The sequence below is a fragment of the Elaeis guineensis genome, chromosome 7, assembly GCF_000442705.2.
Source record: "Elaeis guineensis isolate ETL-2024a chromosome 7, EG11, whole genome shotgun sequence".
NCBI lineage: Eukaryota > Viridiplantae > Streptophyta > Magnoliopsida > Arecales > Arecaceae > Elaeis > Elaeis guineensis.
In genome coordinates this window covers 11215774-11239922 of record NC_025999.2, presented here as the reverse complement: position 1 = coordinate 11239922, position 24149 = coordinate 11215774, and the positions used below count along the sequence as shown (strand labels likewise).

The 24149-nt window shown below is 36.7% G+C and overlaps 1 protein-coding gene across 2 annotated transcripts in view; it reads right to left on the bottom strand.

Moving 5' to 3' along the window:
* Positions 1–24149, bottom strand: part of LOC105049124 (ferredoxin-dependent glutamate synthase, chloroplastic) — a 73663-nt gene that overhangs the window by 25720 nt on the left and 23794 nt on the right. For both annotated transcript variants that reach the window (XM_010928684.4, XM_073260200.1), the window contains 10 exons: positions 23483–23579; positions 22375–22467; positions 19289–19434; positions 14697–14856; positions 8130–8240; positions 7791–8006; positions 4399–4556; positions 1745–1874; positions 1251–1309; positions 1032–1137 (listed from right to left, as the gene is read on the bottom strand). In XM_010928684.4, the coding sequence (XP_010926986.1) occupies positions 1032–1137; positions 1251–1309; positions 1745–1874; positions 4399–4556; positions 7791–8006; positions 8130–8240; positions 14697–14856; positions 19289–19434; positions 22375–22467; positions 23483–23579 (1276 nt within the window). The remainder of the gene's footprint in view (positions 1–1031; positions 1138–1250; positions 1310–1744; positions 1875–4398; positions 4557–7790; positions 8007–8129; positions 8241–14696; positions 14857–19288; positions 19435–22374; positions 22468–23482; positions 23580–24149) is intronic.

Genomic DNA, 24149 nt, shown 5'->3' with positions numbered 1-24149 from the left:
CTTAATGACTGTCTAAAAAATTATCTATGTACTCTTGAGTCTTAATTTGTGTTGATGACTGCCTTTTCTCCATATGTGTTTTGCAATCACAACTGATCCTAGAAGGCCTTCTTTTTCTTCCCTGAGAATTCATCCATTTCCATATCACCAATTTTTTTCCAACTGCTAGCTGCTTGGACTGATTATTTTTTAACCTGATTGGAGCTGAATATGCTATGCAAATTCTTGTTCTCAATAACAATGAATCTGATCAGGACATCTCAAACCATCACGTCATACATATGTAAATGAAAGATCATCAAAAACATGCATTATCCACTGTTCACATAAATTACTAAATATACACAACTAGTATAGTTCTTAAGCCTTATATATCATGCAAACACACAACATAATATGCTTATAAAATGCCTCCACATATAAAAGTCTCCAACGGGATTAGATTAACTTATCCATGAGTGGTTTCTTGGACCAGAAAGATACCATTGATATACTAAACACCACTCTCAAAGAGAGGAAAAACAAAAGGACATGTCAAAACCAATACAAAATCCAGAAGTATGATTACAATTGAAATGAACAGAATATATATCATCGTGATGCTATATGTATCCTTTTCACCCTTCAAGAGTGTTTTGATCTCCATCATACAAGGATTACTTATCCTTTTGGTACATGCATTCTTGCACCAAAAGAGACAAAATATGTCCTTTTGTGGCTTTGTATATGTATGCATATATCTACATAAATAACATGATCAATGTGCTATGTATGCAATGCCCTGTTCCAAGAAAAGTGACCTTACACTTGATCATGCTCATATATCTTAATTTATTCTGATTATATGTTGCATTCCAGAATTACCTTGTTTCTTACAGAAAACAGAACAAAGACAAGGTTATTTTGCATAATATTTAAATCCACGCAGATACACCATTTTATAGCATATACTGGAATTTTGAAATCTAAAAAGTAGCAGTTTTAGCATGTACGCACAAGAGCTTAGAGGTTTACTCAGTTGTATCAGTTACCTCATCAAGAGTTAGTCCACCTATTCTGGATACACTTCCACAAAAAGCAATATCAACAATTTCTTGTTCAAGGCCATAAATTTCAAATATTTGTGCCCCACAGTAACTGGAGGGAAAAACCAGAAGTGAGGAGACTATTGATTAACAGGAGTATGATTAGTATATTTGGTAAAACTGAAAATAAACTCGAAAATGATTTCATCCTATCCTTTTTCAGACCTTGAAAGCAATGAGATGCCCATCTTAGAAAGAATCTTGAGCAGACCAGATTTTACAGCCTGGAAAACAAAATATTTCACTAGCATGAGAATAGAAACAACAGCAAAGAAAGACTTGCCAAAATATATAAACAGAAACCATTTAGCAAGCAAAAGAAAAACAAGAACAGATACTAATATATCAGCAATGTTAAATTTTTTATATGCCATAAGAAATTGTAGTCCATTTGAAGATCAGGACAGAACATTGAAGATTAAGGCAGAAGCATCACTTATTGGTCTATTGCTGATAAATACTTTGTTTACCAAACTAAAAGAGCCACAAGAAGGAAACAGAAATGAGAACCCTTTAGACAGCTTTTAGCTTTCACTAGAATAAGAAAATTATGAATCTTATATGCGTAGGATCCTTTCGGAAAGTGCCCTTCAGAACTGGCTTAATGCAAAAGTGATGAGCGAAGTTATAATATGTTCACCTGTCACAGACATACAAACCTTGCAAAAATTCCTTTGAGCCTGTTCGATTGTTACAGTAGGCATCTTCCCATTCCGCATCATATTAACAGTTTTTGTGCTCAGCCTCCACTGGCGGCATGTTTCTAATGCCAAATATGGGCATACCGCACTGTGTAATACATGAAAGTATGAAACAATAGTGTTAACATAAGTAGTCACAACTCACATGTGAGCATGGAATGTATTAAGAAACTCAATAACTAATTCCTCTATCATGTGCATATTAAAAAGATTGAAAATAAAAAGGAAACTAGAGAAAAAGCAGCAGCAAGATTCACTACATAATGGATTAAAGCATCAGATTTTTTAATTTATATCAATGAGAGAAAATGATAAGTTCCTCATGCAGCATTAATTGCCCAAAATTTGGTCCATTGCTGTGGAGATGTGCCACCTAAAATGAATGCCAAGAGTGAAACTTCTGTAGTATGAAGTATTGATTACTGTTAATACCAGCAGAGTCACCAGAGGAGTAGGATCGGTTTTGGGTTCCTACTTATAGTAGGACTTTTGAGTCTTTTCCTTGATAGGAAAAGGATTAGCATTGAATTATTTAATATTTGGAGTCATTAAACCAAATGTATGAGACCCTATAACAAATACATTTGTTTTTATTCATGGCATTTAAGTAGGCCCATTGAAGTGGGGTGAGTGGGATTTAAAGCTATATTATGTGGACAGTCAATTTCAAGTGTAGCATTATCATCCTAGTTTTCATCTTATGGTCTAACCTGGATTTCAATGGCTTACCTTTATGGAATAGTGTAGCCAAATGCTATATATTGTGTCCTACAACTTTACAAGGAACTGAAGAAAGTCAGACACAGTGATGAGAATGACTTATCAGATGGCCATCCATATAAGTCATACATTCTTGGCCAGCCTTTGACACACCAGATCAAGTTTGGATATGCTAGGTCCATGGCATGCACATCAATCCACTATAAAGGTGTTGTTTTGGTGACTGGTGACCATTTATCACTCATGAATGACTTATCAAATAAGCAAAAACTCACTTATCTAAACATACTAGCATCTAGGAAACAGAAAACGGTTTTGACGGTTTAAGACAAAAGGAACTCTTAAGCAAAACATATGTAAAATGTTCTGCAAAAATAGACCAGAACTTGCATAAGAGTTTAAGCCTCCTTCACACGACTCTGAGCTTAGGTATGTTGCTTGACACTTGAACACTTCTCAAAGCTCACTGTTGCAGAATTGAAAGCGAAGCATTTGCCTTACTAAAGTAGTGTGAACTTCACAATAATGGTACAACAGCAGACTAATTTAAGATGGATAAGAATCATAAGATCGATTTGCAATTGGCAGCAGCCTGTATTAGCTAAAATATTTACAAAGTCTCCATGGTAAGGAATCCATTGCATTACATTTAGAAGAAAAGGAATTAATGGGGATTTCTAGCTTTGAGAAAGGCTGATTTGACAGCACGGTAGCTAGCTGGTGGCTAGTATTTTTCAAGACTTGAAAGAAATACTGTACACGGATGACGAAAGCCCAAGTGAAAAGTTTCTTCTAGATGATGATGCTCAACAATTTAGTTTGATTTCTAGTAATTCATCTCCAGTAAATTCCTGGACCTCTATAGTGGTAGGACTCTTGCCAAATGGAGTTCAATGTTATTAGCGAAATCAGGAATTACCTGATGATGCTCGACAGGATTATTCAAGGATAATCACAAGTAGTGCTAGTGGCTGATCAGGACTAGGAAACAGCAAAACACTGACACCTCAGCAGTTCTTTTTTTTTTTTTCCTCCCTACGGGACTTGGGCTGGCCCGCTCAAAAGGCCCCTGTTTTTTGGTCTCAACAAGCCTAGCTCAGGCTGATTTTCCTGGTTGTGCTAGCCCAATCCCATGAATCCTATAAGATTTTGGGCCCAGACAACCAACCAGGCCTTTAAAGATTTCTTGTATGAATATGTAAACATTAGTGACACTCTATGACAAGCTTGAAGGTAAAGGATGAAAGGATATAAATCAGATCACAAGTCAGAGCATGGAAGAACTTTCTCATTGTTAAAATACTTTCATGAGATACACGAGCACACAGCTTGAGTTTAGGGATGTCAAACAGGTGAGCTGATTGCAAGCAGCTCACTTTTGGCTTGAATTTCAACTTAACTTGGGCTCATTCAACTAGTAAAAGAGCTAAACATTAGCTAGGCCCAGCGTGCTCAAGTGCAGCCTGATATAGCCAATTTAAACAAATTTATTTTGGCATAAATAATACATTAATGTGCTCTCAATCCTCTTTCCAAGGCACCTGATCCTTCCTATTGCAAAATCTTTGACCAAATAAACTAACATGTGTCATGAGATATGAATCGAATTTATTTCATGAGGCGACAACAAAGTGTTCAGATCAATAAACTTATTAGTTGTGACAATTATTAAAATCTTGACTACATTTATATTTTTACATTACCACATAAACAATTCACAATTTCTCAGCATCACAGGACAGGGAAGTAAAAGAAAAACTCTATCATGAACCAAATTTTTCTACTAGCTGTTACAGACTGCATGCAGTTGATATAAAAGTGATAAGCAGGCAAAACTTACGAGTTTTACAATTAAAAAAAAAAAAAAAGAAGCTGGATATAGAAGATAAGACCTGGCTCCATATCCAATCAAACATGCAAATTGATGGGTGCTGAAACACTGAGCAGTGTCAGCAACAATAGAAGCTGACATTCGTAATCCATTTTGAATCAGATGCTGGTGGACAGCACCCACAGCAAGAAGTATTGGGATAGCAGGACGAGTTGGTTCCTGACAATCATATACATCCAGTGATTTACAATGAAAAATAAAAAATAAAAAATCTTACACAACCATCCAGAAAGCATATATTGAATAACAACAATTATATGATAGGACAGAGCCCTATGCACCTTTTCCCGTAGGAACATAAAACACAAGATGTGTCAGCACAAAGGAATTCATATGACTTATCCATGGGAAACATTAGTTACAAGCGTGCATGGCACTCGACATAGCCCACTAAACATGTCATTTATGAGATAATATTTACCAGTAAGAAGGAATCAGCATGAATTAATGAAAGTTTGTTATAAATTCAAATAAAACATACACATACTTCTACAACATGTGCAGCAAAGTGCGCATGTGGTTTTCATGAGAGCAAGCCATAGACGTTAAATATGCCTCTCCTCCGATAAAAGGGGGACAAGGCAGTTATTTTTTTGACCTATTTCATGATGCTACTTGACAATAGGATAAATAAGATCTTCTGGTCCACAATTTCATGATACCAGTTGCCAAGGTTGAGTTATATCATTGTGGAACCAGTCAAGGTCTTGCACATTAATTCTACCATGCTGCATCAAGCTGATACGTAAGAAACCAACTTTGGATGCTCTACCTAATTCAATTTCATTCTGTCATAGACCAATTTTAACATATACTGGTTCTAGTCTCGTGTCAAACAATTTAGCATAGCTTGTAACAAATTCTTAGAACTCTAGCTACATATATAATCCTGGATATTTGTTTCTAATTTCTGTCTTATATGTATAGCAGTATAACTTCAACTTGCAATAGGATATAACACTAAGCAATCATTTTTACACCATAATAACTAAACAAGCTATTCAAATTCACAGGTTTACATGCTATAAGTGCGTGTATGGACAGTACAAGTATTGCAGGGCATTCATATACTCTCATTTACCTCAATTTCCAGCCTTTAATCAGATGGAGAATGATGGTTTTTTTTATAGTTACCACATCCAATCCATGAATCGGTCATTTTGATAATCAAAAAAAAGCCCAGAAAAGGAGAAGGAGGGGGGGTGTGGAGAAATGGTTCTCCAGACTGTCTGGAATCAAAACAAGAATGTTCAAGATGGTTGAGCATGAGTTTGGAAGGGGAAAGCAATGTATATAGCCTGCCATTACATCAGCTTATATCTGCATATCAATTACTATGAAGTATGAACTGTATAGACCACTAATTAGCAATATCGGTCAATATGAATGGTACAGAGGTGTAAGCTCTTCATATCATGTCCATAGCCTGCTAGCTAGGAATGCATCATAGGATACTGCAAGGTATGAACCAGCAGGCTTATCCCCAACATCTGCCTTACATCATAACCCTTTCTATTTGCAGTTTGCACTATATCAAAGCTTATCAACTGGATATTTCCCAAGTATTGCAAAATTGGAGGGTTGTTCCACAGTTGCATGAGCTTAAATTGTGAGCAATAATGTAACCTACTCAAAAAACTGGCCTTTAGGTTTTAGGGCAAGCACCGGTCTTGCCTAAGCCTTAGCAAGAAATTCAACGTCAACCTCAAATGTTGAAAGATACTCAATCCCTCTAAGGAGTTTCTCTGTACTTCGAGTTTAGCTCCATATAGACCCATTTGGATTACAAATTGAAATGGATGATGATGATGATGATGACAACAATGATGTATTGCATATGAGCATAAACTTTGCAAGTTGGCCATCACAACAATGTGTTAAAGACATCAGGCTTGCTACACCACACAGTGCCAGTTAAGCCAGTCCAGATACAGCTTGATGCTTAACGATGACACGGTTATACATAGCAGGGAGTGTGCAATGCACAAAGATGCTCATACAGTCAACATCTTGCACTGTATCTTCCAGCTTCCAGAGAAAGCATATCAGGCTCAATCATTTCCACTATTAACAAAAAGGAGAACAACCCTTGATCTAGCATTGCATTATGTTCTAAATGGAGTTAATGCAAAATTGTGTATGGCAGGATTGCAATGCATACTAGCTCCAGATGAAAGTACAGAGAAATGCGACCAATATAGGCCACTTTCTGATCTGTTCCGTTAAGATTTATGTTTGGATTTTGGTGCCTGTGGCGTTAGACCCATAGCACAGTCTGTTGACTTAAGCAAACTGAGAAACAAAACTTATGTCCTTCACATCTTTACATTGCTTTTCACATGAGCATGAGCCTTCATATCCAGAACTTTCTACATAAAAAGACCCAGAAATTTGTGCCTTGCCTCTCATAAGGACTAAAACCCTAGCTTTATATCTACACCTTTTACAACAAATTGTAGTACAACTACAACATGACAAGTAGTTGCAGACTTCAGACATGGACAATTGTTAAGAGCCCCTAAAGCCTACCTCTTGTTCTTTTGCTTCTTATATAGGTCCAATACTGATTTTCCATGAACTTCCATTTATTCCTTCACCAGCATAACTTGTTTTACATACAGCTGGTGCGTGAGAAAATTATGAGGATCTTATTGGTTTTTCTGCTTCCTAGAATATCATACATAGAAACATGGCTTCCTTGGACACCAACCATGACTAACTGAACTTTCATATTTTCAAGTTCTATACTAATAAATTTACCATGTCTGTTAGTTGCATTGACAATCATTGGACTAATGTTTTAAAAATTGATAATAATGAGAATTTGTCAATTGGAACTTCATTCCTCATTTTCCAGAAGGACATCAAGGTCACCTTGAACCCTGTACAAAAACATCTCACAAAATCTTGGATTCTTATCATTGAGGATTCAAGTCCCGACGGGATGCCCGGGGACAAGGTCCCATCCCATGTGTTGGGACAAGACCATCCCGCCATCGTTCCAGCATGCCGATCAGTGCATCTTGGGACATCCCTTGCCCTAAGTGTCAGGACAGGGTGGGATGGCCGCCCATCCCATTCCATGAGAAAAACGAGAGAGCCCCATCCCACAAGATCTAAAACCTTGCTTATCATGATCACATATGTAGTAATGATATTGATATAAAAAACTAAAGAAGTCCTTTTCCTATTAGCCCAATAACAAATTTTGGTCATAGATTATCCAAAAACCTCTAACCCACATGATGAAAAGGTGCAAAGTCTGAACTCTACTTGAGCATTTGCAGAAATTATGAAAAAGAATTCAAGCAAATTAAATTGGACTATAACTGAAAGATTAAATAGAAAAATAAATGCTGAAAATAACAATATACATAGTAAACTATTGCTCACCAATTCCTCAGTACGGTCAGAAAGAATAAGCAATTGGGAACCATTTCGAACAGCTTCATCAGCTGCTTCACAGATTTCCATTAACATTCTTTCCAATGAACCATCTAAACCATGGGAAATATCAAAATATGTTGGCAATACTTGAGGCTTTAACTTCGAGTCCTTCATCAATAAATCAAGCTCCCCTTCATTCAGCACAGGACTTGACAAAATAACCTGAAAGATACAATAATATCATAATATGATACCAAAACACAATAATGTTTTATCTAGAACAGGATTCAAATAAAATAAAGAATAATTTCCTGGATATAAATTTAGTAATCTGTCATGACATACCTGAGCAGCATTCTCAGGTCCAACCTCTAAAATATTTCCACGTTTTCCAACATTGACCTCAAGAGACATAACTAAGCCTTCTCGGAGGGGATCAATTGCAGGATTTGTAACCTAAATGATGACCATGTATAAGAACATGAGCACAAGCAAGAATGAAATAAACATTGTCACAGTATTTGGATCAACGAATGTTATAACACCTTGAAACACCTAGTTCGGTGCATACCGAGCCATACCGAGGGCGGACTGGCATGATTTTACCACTCGGTTCGAGAAACTGGCGAGAGAGGGGGGTAGAGGGAGAAGGAAAGAGAGGAAAAGAGAGAGAGGCAAAGGAGGTAGAGGGAGGTGGAGATGGAGAAGGAAAGAGAGGAAGAAAGAGAGAGAGGAGGTGAGGGAGAGGGAGGGGGGAGAAAGAGGCTAAGAGAGAGAGAGGGGGGCTTTCAAGCTCCCATCTTCTCTGGTGCATAAGAACAGGGATGCAGCCATTGACTTTAAAAAAAAAAGAAAGAAAGGGCTGGAGCCCTTGTTTCATTTTGAATCAAGGGCTTCACCTCTGATCTTATGCGCCAGAGGAGATAGGGGCTCGAAAGCCCCCTCTCTCCCCCTCCCTCTCCTTCTCTGTCCCTCCCTCTCTCTTTCTTTCCCCTCTTTTTACACTTGGGTTCTTATTTCATGAAGGAAATTATTTATTATTATGTGGGTTAGCATATGCAAATCATCACGAAGTAACACTTATAAAAGGATCAATAAAATCAATACAATGATGTGTGACCATGTGTAACAAGCTACTGCAAGCAACTCGTGTTTGGCTTGAAATTGAGCCCATTATTCACTTGCTTGATAAAAAGCTGAATGTCAGCTGAGTTTTTGAACTAAAAATATATGAGTGACACACAAGCCAAGCCAACTCACTTGCACTCAACTCATTGTACATCGAATTATAAATAGGGGCTTGAAAGCCCCCTCTCTCCCCCTCCCTCTGCCTCTCTCCCCCCTCCCTCTCCTTCTCTGTCCCTCCCTCTCTCTTTCTTTCCCCTCTTTTTACACTTGGGTAGTTGGGTTCTTATTTCATGAACGAAATTATTTATTATTATGTGGGTTAGCATATGCAAATCATCACCAAGTAACACTTATAAAAGGATCAATAAAATCAATACAATGATGTGTGACCATGCGTAACAAGCTACTGCAAGCAACTCATGTTTGGCTTGAAATTAAGCCCATTATTCACTTGCTTGATAAAAAGCTGAATGTCAGCTGAGTTTTTGAACTAAAAATATATGAGCGACACACAAACCAGGCCAACTCACTTGCACTCAACTCATTGTACATCGAATTATAAAAAGCACATAATATTAACATTTATAAATAAAACTGTATGTTAATATTTATAATTAAAGGTTAACAAGTTTTCATGTGAAGCATGATTTATCAAACCATGAGACATCAAAACTTATGGCTACAACATTGGTCTGCTCAGAAGGATATGAGCTGTCAGGCTTATGATACATTGGCTCACGCATCAGGTCATTAGATAAGAGTAAAGTTGAAGGCCAATCCTAGCCCAGCTCCCTTTTCATTCCATTCCCTTCAAGGCTCCCCCCTCCCCAACCTCAATCTCTAAGGTTCTCTCTACCATCTCCTATCCTGCATCCCATCTTCCTATCGCCCTTTTCCTTTCCCATTCTCTGTGAATTTGACTTCTTGATGGCTTGAGGATAGGTAGTATCAAAAGAACAATTTGATCTCTCCAAATATCATGATGCTCAATCCCATTCCCAAGAGGATGTCCATCACCAGCCTCCAATTTCCATCTCTCAAAGAGTCAAGAATAGCAACATTGAGTTCCTCTTCTTCTCCTTCCTTTCTCTAGAACTCAATGCCTTTGCTCTCTCCATCCCATTTCACCTTGGACTTGTTTTTAGCCCTTCTTATATTCCCTTGTACAAGATAACTAGACCCCAAGCCAACAAATCAAGACTTGCAACCCTCAGCATTGTCAAACCTACAACATTACCAAGCCACAAGAGCTAAGATTGAGTTCTCTCAGCATTAAATGAAAAAAGCTTGAGTTAGGAAGACCTAGCTCAACTCAATCTCAAGCCAAGCTTGAGACAGCCACCTATAAGATGACCCCATGTAATGACCCAGGGGCCTCAACCTAAAGGGTAGATAAAAGTTATTGATTGGGGCCTATAATACCCAAATTCTAAACCAGCCTTAAGAAGAGAGAGAGAGAGAGAGAGAGGCTAGCACGTGCAGCGCACCTGCTGGAAAATACATGGAAGGACTCCCAAAGGGAGTCATCTTCCTCCTCTAATTTGACTAGGAGTCTGAATGCTCAAAGAATTATGATTTAAGGGGAAGATATTGGAGCTTGATTTCACATCTATGTAAAGAACCCAATCCCTCACTTCGACCTCATCGAAGATTTTCGGAGATTTGCCATAATTTGCCACCTTTTTCTCCCTCTTTTCCTTTTGTTACCACCGGGTTAGATTCACTACGACCACCAGAAATCATAGCTAATATCACTGGAAATAAAGTAAATAACCTTTGAGTACCTTGCTAGTCCTTCTCTCCATTCTTAGCGCATAGACCATTGATTTCGGCTAGCAATCGCAGGAATTTCTTGGAAAATTCAGCCTCTGAAATTCCTTTATTTTCTTCCATAACTGTTGTTGATTTCCGGCATCATTTGTCATCGCTGGTCACTAGACCAAGGTCCTTGGTCACCGTCGTAGTCTGCTCTTCTAACCATAGGCACTGCCAACTGAGGGGTGGGGGGACCTCCCCTGCTTCAAGAACAAGGGGATAAAAGGGTCCCCTGTTTCGTCAAAGAAGAGAGAAAAAAGAAAGAAAGAAAAAAAATAAAAATGAAAAGAAAAGAAAAGAAGAAAGAAAGAAAAGAAATATTATTTCTTCTCTCTCTCCTCTCTCTTTCCTCTCTAATCTTTCTCTCTCTACTTTCTCTCTATGAATAACCGCTCTAGATTGTTTCTCTGTCTTCATTGTTTTTCTCTCTACCATGCCTATAGTCTCTCTCTACTTTATTGGGATTGGTGAAACTAGAGGTTCATCTTCCATGATTAGTTTGATCTTACCCTAGAGGATCTAATCTATGAGGCACACCCAATTTCCGATACGGTCCTAGGTTTTGATTTGGGATTTTATTTTGATTAGTTATGAATTAAAATTAATGCAAGATCAAGAATATAATTTTGAATAATATGTTCTAAAGGATCCCTTCAAGATTAATTAATTTGTCTGTTTAGTGTTTTGCAAAAAATAATAAACCATCTTTTCAAGATATTTCAAAATTTTATTTTGAAAGCGAATAATTAGTCTAAGACTTATGTGGGATTTATAAAATTGTATTTGAACGGAAAGTGATTTGAAAACTTGATATTTCTAGAATATTATGGTTTATTGATTCGTTGTAGAATATGCATATGTTGACTTGATATATATGTTACCTTGCAAAAAATAATTTTGCATGTATTAGATTTGAGCTCTTGGCCTAACTATATTCTGGATCCTACCAGTGGGGGTTATGCATTGATTCTCTGAACTTTGCCAATAAGGGTTATGCGTTGGCACTCTGATTGAGCTCACTGTTTCTGTTCTGACCCCACCATAGGATATAAGTATGGTCATAATTAAAGTTATTAAGTTATATGTTGTTTGATTTGAGTCGGATTTATGATTATATTTGCATATGAACATTTGAAAATAATTGATTTACATAATTTAGCATGGAATATTTTTCTATGTTTATTCATGACAATTGTTTTTCGACATTACATCTTATGATAATATCTGAAATGTCTCGTTAAGATGTTCATTACTTATTGGGCTATCGAGCTCATCATCTCTTTTTTATTTTTCAAATTCAAATACTTAATTACGAAAGTGGGCATTATTTGGGAGAGTCTAGAGACGAGATTTGGCACTATCAACATCATTGAACTTAGATCTATTTTTGTTATTTTAAATTTTTAATATAGATTTATTTGATGTAAGACATTTGAATTTGGATATCCTTTGGATTGGTTAATAAATTTAAAATTTGACTTTTAGTATTTTTTTAATTAATTCCACTATGTTGCATTGATATCTGTTTGAAATGCCTACATGCTCGTGGGGGAAGTTTTCTATAAGCATGTAGCAATTTTCGCAGCCCCTGGCTCGCATTCTCAGGTCGGGGGTGTGACAAGGTCTTTGACCCTGCTTAAGTTCCAAGATCTCCCAAATACACCTGATGTGGGACTAAAAAGATGCCATGAGGGTCTTCACACAATCTTCCAATCTAAGGTCAAGCACCTTTGCCAAGGAAAAAGTCCAATCAAAAACACCATGACAAGCTCATAGTCAATCCCAAAAGGGCCTACACTGTGGTGTCCCCTAGGGCCATGGGAAGGATCATCACTGATAACATTTGTAATGATCAAGAACTCACCCAAAAGACCTGTTGAAAATTATTCGAATTGAGGTTTTAAATATCGGTACCAAATCAAGCATCATTTTTTTATCAGATTATAATACCAATGGTATGTATTGAAATTAACAGATTTTAAAAAGTTGGAATAACTATTGATACTAGCCAATACAATCCATATGGTACCATCCACATGCACCAAAATAGACCAGTAAGGCCGGCACACACTGATCTCGCACCAAAACTATACAACACCGGGCGTACCATCCCATTTCGATAGTTTTTGAAACCATAATTTGGAATCCTTGGCATTACTTAAGTACCAAGAGGGTCAGTGAGGCTATTGCTACCACTACCAAGGCGTGGGTGTCGTCCCAATCCGACACAGCTCGGGAGAGAGTAGAAGGAAAGAGAGAGAGAAGGAAGGGGAGGGAAGGAAATGGAGAGAAGGATATGGCCTTCAGAGGCCACTGGAGGTGCTAAGAAGGCCATGGGCCTCCATTCGATTGAAATAGGGGCTTTGGCCCCTGTTTCTTTTTTTAATTTGAAGGGGCTCCGTTGCCGACTTCACCTGATACATTCAAAATAAAATAGAAACAGGGGTCGAAGCCCCTGTTTCGATCAAATGGAGGCCCACAACCTCTGCAGCATCTCTAACATCCTCTGAAGGCCATTTCTCGCTCTCCTTTTCCTTCCCTCCCCTTCCCTTTCTCTCTCTTTCCTGCTCCTCTCCCTCGAGCTGCGTCGAATCGGGACGATGCCCACCGCCTCAGCAATGGTAGAGATGGCCTTGCTAACCCTCCGATGGCCTCCGAAGGTTGTTCCCCCTCTCCCTTTCTTTCTTCCCTTTTCCTCTCTCTTGTCCTATTTTTCCTTCTCCCTCCCCCCGTTCCTCGTCATTGTTTTATTTTGAAGGACGGAACCATCCCGATCCACTGCCGATACAATTTTTTACGCCTATAACCGAACGGTTCAGCCTTCCATACTTAGCACTATTCAAGTACCCAGGATCTCGCATTGCCAATGTAGAACCAAACCCAAGCCTACCCAAGTCCTCAATAGTCATGCAAATAGTAATTGTATAAAAATATTTTATAGATCCATGAAGTAACAATAATGTCCCCATGCTTAAAAGTCTAACTATGCCCTAGATAGCACTAGGTAGCACATGCATGTTATTGGTTGTGTCCCAATGCTTGGCACAAAGCCCTATCCAAGATTGCCTTGCCTAACATGACACAACATGGCATCTCATCGTAATTATCATGCGACATCAAGTCAGCACACCACAAGCACATAATTCCTCAATTTAATAGTAATGCCAGCCAAATAGATGGTTGTGGTTATGGCCCAGCAAAGCTAGTCATTTATGCATGAGGCTACACATCTCAATTTCCTTGTACAAAGAAACTTTTCTTTAAGAAAATACACCCCTTCATATTCACTTTACAACAAATGATGAAGAAAGAAAAAGAAATACATAATTACATATATCAAGTCTTTTGTAAACAACATCAAGGAAAAAGAAGAGGAAGAAAGAGGAAGAAAAAGGACATTTTTCTTCTATATAGTAATAGTATATCTCATATTACTTTGCATGTGTGTGTTTATTCACCTTAGTCACTCTTATGTGTTGTGTTTTTTCATCAATGCACTCCCTTGCTTTATGAAATATGAATTCCCTCAACTTACTATTACACATTATATGGTAATAGATTAATTTGATATTGATTTTTTTTTAAGAATGTAAAACATCTTTTTTCACATTTTCTAAGTGTGTTCCATGTGCCCAGGTCATTAGTAAAGTACATATTAAACTTGTGTATTAGGATAGATTCCAACAACTGAACATGCCCCCGTAATATCAATGGCAAAATTTACAATCAATGAAGCAAGAAGCACACTCCAAAGTACCAACAATGAAAATTTTAGCAGGATTTAGATGACTCCAAAAGTTAGAATGAATGGAAATTTAAGTATAAAAACCACTCTTAGAGTATGTTAAAGCATTATTTATGTTAACAATATAAATAACAAACTCCCATTAATCATCTCTTGTAGTTAGTGAGCATACGAGACCACACTAGATTAGTAGGCTTCCTTCATCTAAGGTATATCTAACCAACCTGAGCAAAACGCTGCTTGAAATAGTCATAGATCATATGTGGCTTCCGAGATAGGGCTGCTAATGGAATATCATCGCCCATGCAAAATGTCGGCTCCTTCCCCTGGGAGGCCATTGTTTCGATGACCATCTGAACATCTTCACTTGAGTAGCCAAATGCCCTGGTTTAGCCAAAGCAAATTAGTTCAAGAAGGAGATCATCCATTTGAAAACAGAAAGTAGACACTTTAGAAAGAAAAGTGAATTCAGCTTTATCAAAAAGTGAATTCCAGTTTTATCATTAAAGAATTATAATAACTCTAGCAGTCAGACATTGCTTTGTGGTAAAAACATCTCCTTACATTGACACAAACATGCATATGAGATGGAAGAGCATTTTCACAGGAATATTATATCCTAAAATAAATCAAATTATCCAAAAACTGATGCTATAACATCAAGAAACACACCTTATTACATGGATGCAAACGAACATGCAGGCACACATGCAAGAAGATGCTCAACATGAAATCCTAATTAGTGCACAATTTCACTAAGAAGCACCAGCCAATGCACACAGATATGCTATGAGGGAAAAAGGATGACAAGCGATGGCATTTTAATCTTAATTTCTAACATATTTTGAATATAAAGGTCTATAAATACTATGTCATAATGCAGATAACAAACATATGCCCAAGAGAACAACATAACAAACAGATGATGGCTTGAAGCTGATGGGCAACAAAGATGACAGATAGTGTCTATGAAATGGTATGATGTAAGAAGAGAACGAGAAGGCATCAGCATTGAAAATTTGTGGTGTAGCAACAAACTAGCACCACAATCAACAATGTGCAAGAAAAAAGTCAGAAAGCCCAAGATGCTGGCTAGCTGATAATAGCAGATCAGCTCATACAGGTTCATGGTGCTCACCATCATGCGACTAAAGCACCAAGGGAAGCTTAATAAGGGTAGGAAAAATTGTCATCTCTGTCAGATAAATCATATTTATAATAATCAAGCTTTGTCAGTTTGTCCCAACTATTTAAGGCCAGCAATATGAATTCTTATTTACGAATCACTCCTGCTAAAAGTGACCTTTGGTTATGCCATAAGTTCTTTTAGATCCTTTCTCATCACTTCCATCCTACACACGTCTAAAATTTTTCCTCCTAAAACCTTTAAAACAAAAATTTGAGCACCTCTCCTTATAAACCACCTTAGATTACTGTTGCTTGTGCCCGTATTATCTCAAATCAATTCCTCCATCATTTTGCCTTTGATTGGTGCAACATCTATGCCTCTATTAGTATATTAATTCTTCTTCCTTTTTATCCTACCATAGCAATAATGCATTTCATTCTCCTTTATACTAGTTCAACTTCTTCATAGCCAAACAGTTTGAAATGGAAACAAAAGCATTATTAATGACTTAATGTTTTAAGAAACTTTATTTTAACTTACCTTGGCCCAAAGTCTACAATCTTGGTGGTAGGTACTGTACCAATATATTACCAATATGGTGCAATACGACTGATTTAGCATGGTATGGGTCCATGCCGTTCTATGGCATACCGACGAAGGGGGAGAAGAGGGGGGGGGGAGAGAGAGAGGGCTCAAGCCCTCATTAGTTGTCATAGGGTGTGAGCAAGAGAGGGGGGGAGAGGGAGTGAGTGAGAAAGGGGAGGCCCTCAGTAAACCCTAACCCCAACAGTGGGCCAAGAAAGAGGGGAAGGGAGGGATTAAGAGGGAAAGGGAGCTAGAGGGAGGCACTTCCAGGGAAGGGAGGGGAATCATCACAAGCAGACAGGGGTTCAATGTTCATGAACAAAGGGCAAGGGGGGTGGAGGGGAGGTGTTCACAAGCAACCCGAGCTTTCGAGATTGTACCAAGCAGAAAATGAGCAGGGTTTAATAACAAAACAGCCTAGTCTCAACATAACATGCTGAACCATGCCAGTTCCCAATTGATCTGGTTCGATACACCCTCAATCGGTCAGTTTGGCACAATTTGGTGAACCATCGTATGCACCTTCTACTGAGACAGCTGCCAGCACCTTTCTCACTTTTGTATCATGGTACCACCAGAAACCAAGCGAAATGGGTTGGTACTATTCACAACCGGGTCGTACCACTTGGTTCGGACTAGTACAAACCACCTCCCATCGAACTAGCAAACCAGCTTGATTTCCCACCAGTTCAAGGGGTCAGATTTGCCGTCCTTGCCTAGGCATGCAAAGTCCAATGACACCACAAAAGAATTTTACATTTCATCCAACCATTCAAGATAATGTAATTAGTCAAAATATATAGTCTTGACCTTAAATTCAAGAAGGGCTCCATATCCTTTTTCATTTCACTAAAGTTGCAACTTATATACTTTGCTTTCATTATATTGATTTTTAGGCCATTAACCTCCATATTTCCTTACTAAATTAAGCGAGCAATTTTGTTCCCTTCTTATCAATCAACATCATATCATCTGAAAATAATAGATATCATAGCACAACTTCCCAAATAGTATCAATAAGTTTGTACTGAAGGGTGTCCTAGTGCACGAGGCTCCCACCATTGTTGGGTCTGGAGAGGGCCAAATGTATGCAGCCTTACCCTCACACACGAAGAGGCTATTTCCATGTTTTGAACAAGTATTTCCATGTTTTGAACCTACAACACCCAAGTCAAAATGAAGTGACCTAACTGTTGCTCCAAGGCCTATCCTTTAGCATTAAGTTTATAATGACTAATACAAAAAAACCTGCTCATTGTTGACTCTTGGCGTAAGCTTGCTACGATTAGAAATTTACTAAACTTGCCAGAACTACTGCAAATGCGTTTCATTGCCATAGCATCATCCTCAACATTGTTAATATAATATTATAGAGAAACTTCTACCTCAATGCCCAAGAATATACTTCTCATGATACTCTAGCTGGCGTATACTTTTTAAGAAATGGTAACTAAAAGCCTTCACATAATAGGAAAAAATCAACAAATTGTCCTCAACATTGTTAATATAATATTATAGAGAAACTTCTACCTCAATGCCCAAGAATATACTTCTCATGATACTCTAGCTGGCGTATACTTTTTAAGAAATGGTAACTATAAGCCTTCACATAATAGGAAAAAATTCAACAAAATATATAAATAATATTAGCCAGTCAAAAAGAGTGGTATGGTTTTATACTTTTATTTGCCTCTAGTAAGATAGATATGTCACACAAATTTTTGACAAAAAAAAAATCAACAAGTCAGTCTTATTAAAAGTTAACAAGGATATAAGACCATGCAAATACCACAGTTTCAAGTTATGCTCTACGCTCTTAAACTGAGACTGTGTGAAATCGTTATCTTTTGAGCAAAATCAATGAGTAGGTTTGGTTTCTGAGTTTCAGCTGAAACAAACATATGAGGCCATTTTAATTGTTTATATGGTTATTTATGCTTTCCATTTATCTCAATGTTGGGAAGCATTTTCCATCAAATAAACTTAAAACTTTGCATGTTTAAGAAGACAGGAAGCATCTCAGCATTATAGTTTAGAGAAATCTGGAGAAAAGTAGACAATTTATAAAGTTTGCCTGTCCCAGACCTCAAGTATCGTGAATGTTTAGCTCCACTTGTACTATATTGCCACAAAAAAGGAAACAATAAATTGCCCAGTTACTATGATTTCATTTTTTTTCTTTTTAGTGGAGACATGAGGCCTCTAGTCTCCCAAACAATAATAATATACTTTCAAAATTTTCTCTAATTTATTCTCTTCATTATTTAATTTTTTATGTATCCATTTCTTCCTGAGTTTAACTGACAATTTGATGCATTTAGTATTTTTCAATTAAGAAAACTAAAATTGGAACTGAAAATACTGAAAAACTACTAATAGCAAAATTTATTTTCTCATGAAAAAATTGAACAAAAAAATTCTAGTTATTGTACCTTCTTAGAGATGCATATTAGGAATAAAAAAAAAGATAAAGCAAAACCAGAAAATAGTTATATTAGAAAGGACAGCAAGATAGGATTGTTGCAATAACATGATCAAGAACACAGTCAAAAACAAAGGACATTAACCCATGTCCTATTCAAATACAATTCAGTAGAGTGGAGTGCTTATTAGACTGCTATACTTACAAAATACATGGAAAGGTACAGAAAATTGGAAAAATATGCACCTAACAATGAAGAACTCATATACAGCCAACAAATTCTCTAACTACAGCATAACCAATGATGATGATGACAGCAATGACAATGTGTATGAGAACATCTTTGGACAGCGAGATTGTAGTACAAACTACAAATCTCCCCATGCTAATTAAAATTCAGAGAAGATACAGGAAAAAAGGCAATAGTCAATTAAGCAGCTAAAATGAAATCTACAATAAAAATAACATTTCCTATTTTGATTGACCTGTGATGCTCTGTTTAAATCTATGATAATGCCCTCATATAACAGCAAATCTCAAAAAGCACATACATAATGATGTTTATAGGTTGGATAAGATTGGGCCTTTTCTCTTATCATGGGGCAGAGGAAAAAGATATTCAAAAGTTGAATATCAAAGCTGGAGCAATCAAGGAAAGTTAATAAAACAGTGATCCTTACTGTTGGTGTCTTAATGCCATTTCATTATCCATAGCAACAGAATTGAGAAAGTTGACAGGTTTCATAATGCTCATATTTTCACTCAACCATTTTCCATAGGGATTTGCTGCAGCTACTCTCTTTTTAACATCTGTATTTTCATAAACCTAGAAAATAAGAATAACAAATAAGAGATTAGAACAATTCCATGAAGGTTTTAAAAAAGAGATAAAAAAAAGAGATACATAAAATACACATGCCCCCATCTAAAGATCTATAGGATCAATGACCAAACTTGACCAATAAAGTCATGAAGATAACACAAAAGTTTACATATTTTAGTCGTTCATGGTTAATAACATGCGAAATCTCATATACCAGAAGAACACATGTGCACCTAAATATATGATTGTGTTTATATTTTTGGAAAAATAAGCACAGCTTACTGTGATCTTAGATTTAATGGCATGAAATAGGAGTTCGCATTTACCTCATTTACTACTCCATCTAAATAACTATAGGTAAGTCGGTGGATCAGTCTGCAAATATGTGCAATGCACATCCTAAAATTTTACAATTAGCAATGAACATCATTTAAGATGATAATTTATAATTAATGTAGCAAAGTGGTATCTCAATGGTCCAAAAGTTCAAATTTTTAAAGGTACTTATTAACAAGGTTTTTAATCCCGTGGGACGGGACTGTCCCAATATTCCCATAAAACGGGACATGCCGCCGCCCTACCCTTTCGCGACACTTGGGATAGGAGATGTTCCAAGATATCCCGATCAAGACGTTGGGATGCTGGCGGGACAGTCTTGTCTCAATGTCCCACCGAGACCTAAATTCTTGTTTATTAGTAGTTTAAGCAAGATTTTAAATCCCATGGGACGAAAGTGTCTCGGTATCTCCATGAAACGGGACGTCCTATTGTCTCATCCCGTCCCGTCTCGATACTGTCTCGATCATGCATCCTGTTAGATATCCTCATTTTCTCTCCCCTTCTTTCATTTGTTTCCTTCTTTTCCTTTTCTTTCTTCTTTTCTTTCTTTTTCTTCTATCTTCCTTTCTTTTCTTTTCTTTTTTCTTCCATCTTTCTTTCTTTTCTTTTTGTTTCATTTTCTTATCCCTTCCTTTTTTTTTCCTTTTCCTTATTCTTTCTCTTTCCTTTCTTCCTTTTTTCCTTTTTCTTTTTCATTTTTCTTTTTCTTCTTTCTTTTTACTTTTTTTCTTTCTTCATTTTCCTTTCTTTCTTTCCTCTTTCTTCTTCTCTCTCTGGATGGATGGGTTCGAAGTCCCAACCCCATCCCGATCTCGTTTTCTCACAGGAATGGACAAGACGGATGGGGCGCCCCCCCTTCCGTCGGGACATAAAACTTTGGCTTAAGGTACAATTAAGTCACTAACTATTGTAGTTTTTTGCATATTTTAAGTATATCATAGGCTCAAGTTTCTCTTAGTTTCTGTGAATTCATTACCTAGAACAGCATGTTATTCTATACCAACTTTTAACTGACTGACTTGAGAATGGTATATGTTAATACTTGAATATGAATTGATCCAGCTCCCTTTAAACTGACTTGACAACAATATATGTTAATAAAATGAATGCGAATTGAAGCAGATGCATATGTTATCAGAAATTGTTAACAGGTGAGTTGAGGTGTTAAATCCTTAATAGACGGTCATCACTAAGTCAATTATCTGAATTGGGCTATTAAAAATGTATCCATCAAGTTAACATCTGAGGACTCGTTTGGTTCACAGGAGGAGGGGGGAAAGTGTGGTAAACGGAAAAATGAAAAAAATGCCTCATGTTTGGCTGAAGGTCTCAAGAGAGAGAGATGGAAGAGTAGCTTTCTCATGGGAATAAGTTTCCCACATTTCATGGAAAGAAAACCCAAGTGGGACATGGGAAAGCCACTTTCCCATGGTATAAGGAATTGTGGTAATTTTTTTACCAAAAATGCGCTTAAGCCATCATGATCTTCTTAATAGCTATTTTTAATAGTTAATTTTAAACTACTAAAATTATCACAATATAAAAAAGTTGTGGTAAGTTTAATATAAAAATATATTTATAAAAAATTATCACAATATAAAGTTGTCCAACTATCAAAAATTGTTAGAATCATGGTCTAGCATACCACCCATACCAGACGTACCGTACCATCAAATACCGATCTTGTACCAGTATGTCGTCTTGTACTATATCAACACTCGGTATGTTGTCACACACTGAACCATGTATCGACACTATAATAAGATGGTTTCAGTACAGGATCTGGTACCGAGATGGCGAATCTTGATTAGAACTCTAAAAACTCAACCTAATAAATATTTTGAATGCTCATTTTTAAATATTAAAAAATATTTTTAGATTTAAAAATAGTTATTAAAAATATATATGTAATATTTTATAGGTATTTACACAACTTTATTAAGGGCATAACAAGTATTTTATGCCTCTTTTCTAGGAAAGCAAATGCTCAACCAAGTATAAGTTATGATGGAAAACATATTTCCCATGTGACTTCCCCATAGCCAATGAAACATGCAAAAACCACTTTCCCAGATATCATATACCCAGGCATGAGCTTCCCAAAAAAATCATTCCAATGAGGTAAAATTCTTCCATGAACTAAACAAGTCCTCAAAATAAAAGAAAAAAACTTAAGCAAACTTATGAGCAAAAGTAGTAATTACCAAAATCTAGATTGACGATGCCAAATGAAAGAAAAAAGAATAGAAATTAGCCATCAATATTCTCAATTTTTCATCTATATATGAGACTACATGCCAGTGTTTGCGATATCGCCCAATATAGGAGGTAACATACTATATCGATATGCCAGACTGTAGCGTACCGATACTGATAAGATGGTACCGGTATGGATCCAATATCGAGACGGCAAATCCTACTGCCCGCTTTATGTTAACTCCTTAAAAAAAGATTTAATAATTCAAATATCATGATGAACAATACACATTCAAGATCTAAATTAAGGAATATGGACTGTATATACATCAGTATATTCCATTTTATAAAATACTTAATGCTAATCATGCTACCATGTAGTTATAGGTACAGATGTTAACGACGAACCTGACCACTCTGTAGATCAACAGTAATCATCATTCCTGGACCTAATCGACCTTTCATTATCACCTTGGTCTCATCCATTGGCAAAACGCCAACCTGCAAATAACAAGCAACAAAATTTGTACAATGCATGATAGATTCTTATACCAAGAGCTAGTGGCTCTGATAAGCACATTTTCATAATAGAAGCAGAATATCAACAAGCATACAAATAGAATCATGTGATAATATTCGAGATTGTGAAGAAAAAAATGGCAATCCATGGTTTCAAGTGCCAGCTCATGGTAGGTAAGATTGTTTGGCATGCTAGCCTTTACCGACGCATGCCAGCTTATGTTGACCCATGCCAGTTTAGCTTTAGTTTCCCGAAGCAGGAGTGGGTGCGAGAGCTGAATTGAGTGCAGATATAGGGAAGCAGATCTCTTAAGAAAATTCAAAACAAGAAGCATTTAGGAAGCAGGTGCCAGGATGAGCTATACAGATTTCAAATCAATTTTTCAGTAAAGCAATATTGCAAGAAAATGATCAATCATGGAGAATCAAAGTGGACAAGTCAAAATCCAAAGCAAGTAAATCGTGCTCTTTCCTAGAAAAAGAAAAACCTGGTAAGATAAGTCTTGGTCATATTCCACAAAGGTTTATTTGATATTATAACTATGACCAGTTTGTGAAGTGCACCCAATTGGAGTTACATATATGACCTATCTAACCTCTAGAATTTCTCATGAGCCCACATTATGCTAACATTCATTACATTGAATTAAGCAGTCAGCAGTGCATGGGATGGCATCTGTGAAGCACATCTTTTGATTTCAGTGCTACAATATTTGCTGCTATTTATGTTCCATCCAATCTTTGATTTTCTTATAGAAGGGATTGGTGTAACATCAATAATCAAATATAACATGTAAAACAGAACATCCTTGGAAAACATTGTGATGCAGTTGTTCACGAAATAGAGAAAAGAAACCTCTTTGGTATTATCCTTTGTTGAAACAAAGATAACATTGTCCTCAACATGTTCGAAATAAGTGAAATTCTAAGAACACAGTTAAGTAGATGAAATATATATGACTAAAGTACCTCTAAAATGAGTGAATATATTGTTTACCTCAGATGCAACATAAACTACATCATCTATTGTTCGCCAATATCGAGCAGGACGAAGACCATTTCGATCAAGACAGGCTCCTACTGTTTTTCCATCACTAGATCCATGAAAAGATTGTAATTAGTTGTCAATCTTTAGTGGCTAGAAAGCATGTTACGTGGATAACTAAAATAAAATATTATGTTAATAACAACTACAAATGCCTTTCTTTATTTGTGTTCTAAAATTTATTGCTTGTGGATATTTACTTTCTTGCTGAGCACTTCTAAATTACAATTGTATGGTAATATTGATTAAAAAAATATCTTTTAGCTTGAAAGTGTTCCTTAATGGTTTATTATCTATAAATATAATTTTGTATGAAGTAGGTTAAATTTAAAAGTACCTTTTTTTAACCACTTACTAAGGTCATAGCAGGATTTTAAATCCCATGCGATAGGGGTGTCCTAATATCTCAATGCAATGGTATGCCCCACTGTCCTGCCCCATCCTAGCGACATCCCAGTTAAGAGTCCCGTAAGTATCATCTGTCTCTCCCCCTTTCTTCTTTCCTTTCCTTTCTCTTCCTTTCTTTCTTTCTTTCTTTTTCTTCTTTCTTTTCTTTCTTTTCCCTCACCTTTCTTTCTTTCCTTTTTCTTCTTCTTTCTTTTTCTTACCCCTTTGCTTC